We start from the raw sequence: 8,142 nt of genomic DNA on the forward strand, positions 1-8,142 counted from the left end.
ACCATTTTTTTTTTTCCTTTTCCAATAATTTAGTTTTGCCTAAATTTAGTTTTCGTTTACTTCTGTATATCGTTGAAAGTTTTTGCACAATAATAATTAAAATTTTAATTAAATTACTTAAATTAAAAAAAATACTACTTAATTAACTGAATTACCTTTTATTTCATTTAATTAAGAGATAAAAATGAAGGTAATAAAATGAGTTTTAAGAAATTATAAAAATAATTATTACATTTAATAAGGATAAGAAAAAAAATTAAAAAGATTGATTAGTACTCCTTGATTTTTTTAAAATGATAGATGAATTTGAATAAGATAACTCCTAAAAAATATAAATAAAAGTGGAATAAATTTCTCTAATAGTCACCCAACTCTATTAATTATTTTATTTCATTCATCATATTTTAATTTGTTTCAATAAAATCATTATTTATTTTTTTTTATTCACTAGAAGTCTCTAATGAACCTCTTTTATCATGTGTTTTAGATGATTTTAAATCATAAAAAATTTATCTCTTTATTAGATTAAATTAAAAAATTAAAGGGAAAAAATAAATTTTATCTCCATGCTGTATATTACAATCACTAATCCTTATTTTTAAACCTAAAAAACTAAAAAAAGAAATAAATTTAAGACTAACCTGATAAATATATAATTTTTTTTATATAATTTAAGGTCACATAAAACATATTGCATAATAATTTTATCAAAAATTTTATTGAATTTGATTTTTAATAAAAAAAATAAGTAATTTTATTAAAATAAATTAAAGTATGATAACTAAAATAAAATAATAGACTTGCATCTATTGAAGACTAGCTACCTAATGAAGCTCTATATATTGTTTTGATGTTGCATGTCCAACAAATATTTTAGGTATCTAACCTCGTGTTGAAATCATTTGACCCAGGCCATAATTAATATTATTGATAAATTTTATAATAGATTTTATTTTTAATAACTGTACTCAATTATTATACTAACAATTTAGATGAAAATTTATCGCAATTTAATTGGGATAATCATTTTGAAAACAAAATTAAATAATTTTAATTATATGAATTAAAGTTTAGTGATCATTATTCTAATATTAGTGATAATTTCCCTGATTATAAATCAAAATGTGAAAGATTCACATGGTCAAAGACCAGAACTAACGTAACTAACCCGACAACAATCGAATTTCCCTCGTCTTAGACCGGCGCACTTGCTCTGCTGAGGCAGTAAGCCAATAGTTATTGACCACGTCACCTAAAAGTATTAATCATATTTACACAATGGCCCTTTCCGTAATCCCTCAAGCACTCCCATTGGTCTAAATGGCACAACTGCTCAAAGCTGAAGTACTGCATAGTGCATGCACATATGCAAGGTCAAACCGCAGGCGGTGTCTCACAACTACTAGTCTTTTGAAAGAGAGAAGACTGATTGGTAACCTTGGTTTCCTCACCTTCCGCTCCATGGCCTCTTCTCGACAGAGACTCCAAGGTATGTACATTGCTGTATCAATCTTTTTCCATCTAGGATTAGGGTTAGGGTTTTCAGGTCTTTCTTATCAATCTCTAATCATATCTTTATCTCACTTTTGATCTTCTTTACTCTCTTTAGAATGGCACAAGCAGGGCAAAGTTCAGCTCCTTCTTCTTCAGTTGGTAGGGATTCTGGAGCTACTGCCTCTCCTTCTGTTTATTCTTCCGTCAATGGAGAATCTTCTGGCGCTGCGTCATCGTCTTATTCTGGTGCTCGCGAAGAAGTGCACCAATTTGGAGAGTTAGAGTCGGAGCAGCAACACATTGGTCTATTTCGACGAAATTTTCTTGACTTCGATGATGCATCACCGATTAGAGATGATACTTGGTCTTGTGTTATTGTTGTCTTCACTTTTTGGTTCTTCGGTTGGTATTTTTAGGATTTTTTTTTAAGTGTGTGATAGAAGTAATTGATTCTCAGTCGTGCATTTTCAGATTGGCTAGTAGACCACATTTTTTAATTATTTTATTGTTGAATTTGCTTGTTATTTTCATAATTTGACCATGAACTGTTGATTTTTCAGTATCAATGACTCTGATTTTGGGAGTCTATGGTTCTGTGAGTATAATCATAGGACCCAATACCTCAGCTCTTATTCAAACGAGTCCCTTTTTTGTGCAGTCTGTAAAGGTAAAATTTCCTTTTCATTCGTAGTTCTTTTTGATGTTTTATCATAATCTTTCAGTAATTTGGATAGGCTCTCACTAGGTGGAAGAGGTGGATAGTAATAATCCTGAGCTAATTCTATATGGATTTTATAAATCTCCATCACTTGATGTTGTGAAGTCCTGGACCAAATCTGTTAATGTCTCTGTTCCAGCAGATTCCCATAAGGCAAGTTTAATTTTCAGATAATGTTGCCTGCAATATGTCAACCCAATTCTGCTATGAATGTATTTTAGATGTTCGTAATGATAAGATATAGACTATGAATCATTTTATCTTTTCAGGAGTGGATATATTTCCTGAATAAGGGATCTCAAATAAATATTTCATACCATGTGAACTCCCCGAGCTCATCGCTTTTTCTTGTAATTGCCCAAGGTACTTTTAGAACTTCATTAGTAGATATTCTTTGCAAAATCATCTCTTTACCTTCCCTTTTTTTTCCTCTTCCTCATAGTAGTCATTTGTATATACTCTTAAGATTGCATACAAAAGCATCAAGTCATGGAAATTGAAGGCTTGTTTCTTTTTTTCAAGCATAAAGTTTGGGCAAAATACATATTCTTACTGAATGCATGTGAAAGCATCATATTCACGGAAATTGAATGCCTTCATTTTTTTAATCTTTTTCTGTATGCAGTTCGGAATTTGGATGTATTTTTATATCCCAATGAAACATGTAAGAGTACTGTAGCTATCCTAATGAATAATTTTAAGCAGAGAAAGCCGGAAATTGTGATATTTCTTAAGCATTAAGACTATATGTTCTTATATAGGTTCTCATTGCTTCTATTGGCAACTGACTCTCACAAATATGTTGTAGACGACACAGTCACACAAGTAAAGTGAAGCTAACAATGGAAGGCAACCTTCTAAATTTTCTGTTGATTCACCTTTAATCACTTATCTGATTTTATAATGCTGACTGCTTCTTAATCATTGCCCACAATGACATATAAGATAGCTGATTTATTCGTCCCACGTGATCAAGATTCATGAACATTGATGTTGATTTTTGCTGATAAGAAATTGTTACTTTGCCTATATTCGTTGATGATGGGACAGAAATCATGAACATTTGAATGTGAGCAATTACTCCTATAGTAGGTGGACCTGTAAGAATACAAAAATTTCCTTAATTTATAGCCATAATAGATATGCATGCATTATGTCAACAAATCACTATAAACTCATACCACAACTGCTCAGAGTTTGCTGCCGGACTGAACTTTCTCCATGCATCTTTATTTTTGTCAATATAATGGCTTTCTTCAGTTTAATTGAGTATTCAGCTCTATGTATGACCTCATTGTCAATATTATTATACCATCCAAGTTTCCTATATTTCCATCTTCTTCCTTTATATATTTTCATCTTTTTCCTTATGTATTTTGTGCAATGGCCATTCTACATAACTGCATGCTTTACATTTTTTATTGTATGAGCAAGCTTAACATAATTGCGAAAAAAGATTCAGCATCTTTAGAATTCAATGTTCATATTGTAAAATTTTCCAAAATTTATTCTTTTAACTTGTATAAATTAATTGGCTTTTGGATTTTATTTCCATAATATTCTGAAGTGTAAATTGCAGGGAGTGAAGGCCTTTCTGAATGGCTCGAGGACCCGACATATCCAAACACCACTTTATCATGGAATGTCATTCATGGTAAGATAGAAGTTGAGAAGAATGCATGTTCATTTATTTTAACTTTTTTAATGACATTATTAATTTTTTTTTTCATGCAGGAAGTGGTATTATCCACCAGGAAATACTGAAATCTTCAACTTATTATGTTGCAGCAGGGAACTTGAACTCAGAGGATGTAGAGGTAATTGCAGAAAACAGCCCACCTACTTTTGTTTTATTAATTGGTTTCTTCATCTTGCAGGAATGTTGCTCAAACATTTAATACAATTGGGTCATAAACATCTTGTTTCTTTCTTATATTGCCAACCACAAAAAGAAAAAAGTGTTTCTTTGGCTTCCACATATGTGATTTTGGGTTATGGAAGGGCCTAAATAAGATGAATTTGCAAGAGACAAAAACCTTAGGTCTCCAAAGGCTTTTATTATTGTAATTTCTGCTGATTTACAAAGCAAACCACACATACAAGAAAACCCAATTCCAACTTGAACCACACAAAACTTATAATTTGATACAATAATGAAGGAACATAAGAACCCATACAGTATATAAGAAATCTTTGTTTTGTCAATATAAGAAATTACTCATTCAAATATTTGTTCAATGCACTTATTCTGCAGTCTGTGTTGACAAATTGGAGAGCTTTTATATTATTTGGAACTGAAAAGTTTGGTTCCATTTCCCAAACTAAGCCTTTGTCTGAAGGTTAGCCTTTTAGTTATGGAAGTGCTCCTGCACTGCAATTCAAAGTAACCCTACTGTAAAGCCAGAGTGAGGAAAAAGTGGGAGCTAGATTGGCAGAGCAGTGAAACTTTAGGCCCAGGCTATGTGTCTTCATTTGTATAAAAATCATGAAAAACAAAAATAAATTATGATGTGTCTATGTATATATTGCAGATATCACTTATTCGTGTATGTTGATGTAGCACTCATGAAACTTTTTTGTACCTCTAAAGATGGGAACGTGAGGAGACAAATGGTTATGTTCATTAGCTTGGAATTTATCTTGTTTGCAACTTGTAGCCCAGCCCAAATTCAAATTTAAATTTATATCTTCAATGCTTTTAACAAAAGATTAGCTTTCAACAAAATTACAATTTGCCATGTCAATAATTTAGTTCTGGGAGCACATGATGTAGGAATATCTTGTTAAAAGATAACTCAAGTTTTTAATGTAATGCATGGTCAGAGATAGGTTAGATACAGTGTTGTCATTGATCTTAAGAATTGGATGAAATCATCAAGTCTATTTCATATGAATTAGAAAACAACTTTTCTCACAGCTTGTTTGTTGTTGCCTGATATACTGAAGCAATTATCATTTTTTCTCTCTAGATAGCCATTTGCAGTATTTATGAGATTATTTCTAATGTACAGGTGCAGTTAAACGTCAGTATAAAAGCTTTCCTTTACAATACAACTGAAGCTTATTACAGGTGTACTTTCGTTAACGGCGTATGTAGTTTTAGCATTTTGTTTCCCAGTGGAAATGCTGTTGTCTTAACCTCTCCTGGTCCGGAAGAGGTAAGTCTATTAAGTACAGTATACTTCAACTTTTATGTGTTTTGGGCCATCGTCTAAAAGAAGAAAATTTACAGAATGGAAGAGGGACAATCACTTGTAAACAGACAAACCTAAAACACAGTTGTCTTTTTCTTCAGTTCATATTTTAGAGACTGTCCCAGGGGTACCTGCACATTATTATGCTATAGATTCAGTTCTACTGCTAGAGATGAGGTTACCAATGAATAATCTGTAGAAATGTGGATTTAACAGATTTTCACCTGATAACCAGCTAAATATATTCCTTATTAATCTTAATTATGAGAAACTAACTTTTCCTTTATCATGATTTTCTTATTTCCTTCAGGATTCTCCAAGTAATGAGTGGTATGTCAAAATTTCCTATGGACCAAGATGGGCAACATATATTGTTGGCATAGGTATATTTCTGTTTTCTTTCAAAACTTTGAAATGTGGAGATCATATGTTTACTTGCTTTGCTGCCTGTAGCTGTAATGACTGTGCTTATGATGTTGGCATTCAACTTCTTCAACAAGTTCCGATGTATACGTGAAGAAAGAACGGGAGTTCAGTATGGCGAGGTGGAGCCTGCAAGAGCTCCTCTGCTTTCATATAAAGATGATGACCTCTCAAGTTGGGGCTCTTCTTATGATTCTGTCTCAAATGATGACGAGGATCTTGAAGAATTTCTAGCCTCAGGTTCCTTAGAAGGAAAACCATCAAGAGATGGTGAAAATGAAAATAATACCCGGCGTCTTTGTGCAATTTGTTTTGATGCTCCAAGGGACTGCTTCTTCCTCCCATGTGGGCATTGCATTTCCTGTTTTGCATGCGGAACAAGGTAATTACTCATTTACCCTCCTGACCACTTTTTGTTATTTATATATCTGGAAATGGCTCTATTTTTTACTGTTCTACAACTATGGCTTTCAAACTGAGAATAACACTGTATTTGTGCCAATTTTTCCTTGATCTTATGATGACATGCCATAACCTAAACCTAGGATGAGCTTTTGGATGAAGTAATTGACTTGGTAGATACTATAGCATGGTTCTCTGAAGAATGCAAGACTGCATGCATTCAATTATCATGAATGTTTGTAATGAATTGGTTTGTTGTGAGCCCATTTTTTGGTCCTTTTGGTAATGGCATAAAGAAGCTAATTTGTTATGTGTGAAGTAATTATGCAGTACCATTTAAACTTAACTTCAGTTTTAGATAAAATTGAGTAACAATGATTGTACTTTCTTACCTGCTTTAACTATTTTGGAGCTCAATTTGGTTTGGCAAATCTCCATTGGATGTTAATTATAGAACTAAATATCTGTAGAGCAAGTTTATCTTTGTGTGGTGGCAGTGGGGTGTGGACAGACTTGTATACTATCATGACCTCTTAGAATCAATACCTTATCATTCCTAAGGGGACTGGGTGGTGTAATGGGAACTGCAGCTATGGAGAAATTATAAATGACTTCAGATCTTTTAAGATTTTAGGGAGAAATAAAAAAGTTAATTAGCCAATTGTCAGAATGTTATATATCTCACTTTCTATGTATTTGGCCTCAACCCCGGTCATAGTTACTCGTAAGATTTGGGTACAGAAAATTTGGTTGTTTCCATGCTTCTTGTCAAATTGCTATAAACTTCTCATGTGACACTCATCTCGGCCAGCTGGCCTATGGGAAGCCAGTGCAAGTCATGAGTTGTATTTTATCTCTGCAGGATAGTGGAGGCTGCTGGTACTTGCCCTGTATGTCATAGAAACATGAAGAAGGTGAGGAAGATTTTTACGGTTTAAGCCTTTCAGCAGCACGACATTATTTGCAGCACTTGCACAGCCCAGCTGAGTAACTTGAAATATTATTTGATTAGTTATGGTTACTCCATTCCTTTCATGCTAATGGATTTTGATAGAGTTGCATTGGCCAAGTAAATTATAGAATGGAAATCGAACATGTCTTTAATGTGAAATGACCATGCCTTTTTCCCCCCATTCGGCTTACCACCATCATGTAACTTTGTATCTCCGTATAGAATTTCAGAATAGATGTTCTTAAGTTGACATAATTCAAAGATGTATATTTTATTGTAATCCTTTCTTTTTAAATATTGTTCTTTTGAGAGGTAATTTATACAGTGCACGCCTTATTTGTTTATGGTTGCAGTCAATGTTGATATTCCTTCTGTTCTAGTTAATTCTTTAGAGGACAATTCATGAATACTTTCTTTGTTTGGCTTGATTGAACTCATTTGCCTAGATTCTTACTCGTTTAAACCATTGCCCTGCAATCTCCTACAGTCACATTGCCCAATTAATTCGATACACAAAAAAAATTATAAAAATCATACCTTATAAAACTTTAAAATCATAAAAAAAAAATCTTTCATCACTGTACAGATGGTAATTTTGATATCCATTCTAATCCGTTTGATTTGATAATATCTTTGAAAATCTCCGGGTCCTTTCCTGAACTTTGTCCTGTATTCACTTCCATTTTTCTAACATTGATTTGTTACTAAAAAATTTTTGAATTTTAATTTTATTTTCTAAAATTTCCTCTAATACATGATAGATTTTTAGATTAAAAAAAATAATAAAATTATACTTTTATTTCGTTTTCTTTCACATTAAAAAAATTAGCTATTTTTATTATTATTTAGACTTATTATAAAAAAAATATTAATATTATTATAATAATTTACTTTTTAGAAAAGAAGATTTATTCTTTATCAAAAATATTAAAAAGTATTGAAATTACATGTATAAAAAT

At 32.0% G+C, this 8,142-nt stretch overlaps 1 protein-coding gene across 1 annotated transcript; it reads left to right on the forward strand.

The window, feature by feature from the left end:
* The first annotated feature begins 1,344 nt into the window (after positions 1-1,344).
* On the forward strand, positions 1,345-7,527 carry LOC110634820 (E3 ubiquitin-protein ligase APD2). Its single transcript, XM_058144153.1, has 11 exons — positions 1,345-1,489; positions 1,610-1,896; positions 2,055-2,161; positions 2,240-2,365; positions 2,482-2,575; positions 3,792-3,866; positions 3,947-4,029; positions 5,224-5,370; positions 5,717-5,789; positions 5,860-6,211; positions 7,094-7,527. Exons 2-11 carry the CDS (start codon positions 1,611-1,613, stop codon positions 7,167-7,169), a joined length of 1,419 nt encoding a protein of 472 aa, XP_058000136.1. The 5' UTR covers positions 1,345-1,489; position 1,610; the 3' UTR covers positions 7,170-7,527.
* Positions 7,528-8,142: the final 615 nt, after the last annotated feature.

The sequence above is a fragment of the Hevea brasiliensis genome, chromosome 3 (assembly GCF_030052815.1).
Source record: "Hevea brasiliensis isolate MT/VB/25A 57/8 chromosome 3, ASM3005281v1, whole genome shotgun sequence".
NCBI lineage: Eukaryota > Viridiplantae > Streptophyta > Magnoliopsida > Malpighiales > Euphorbiaceae > Hevea > Hevea brasiliensis.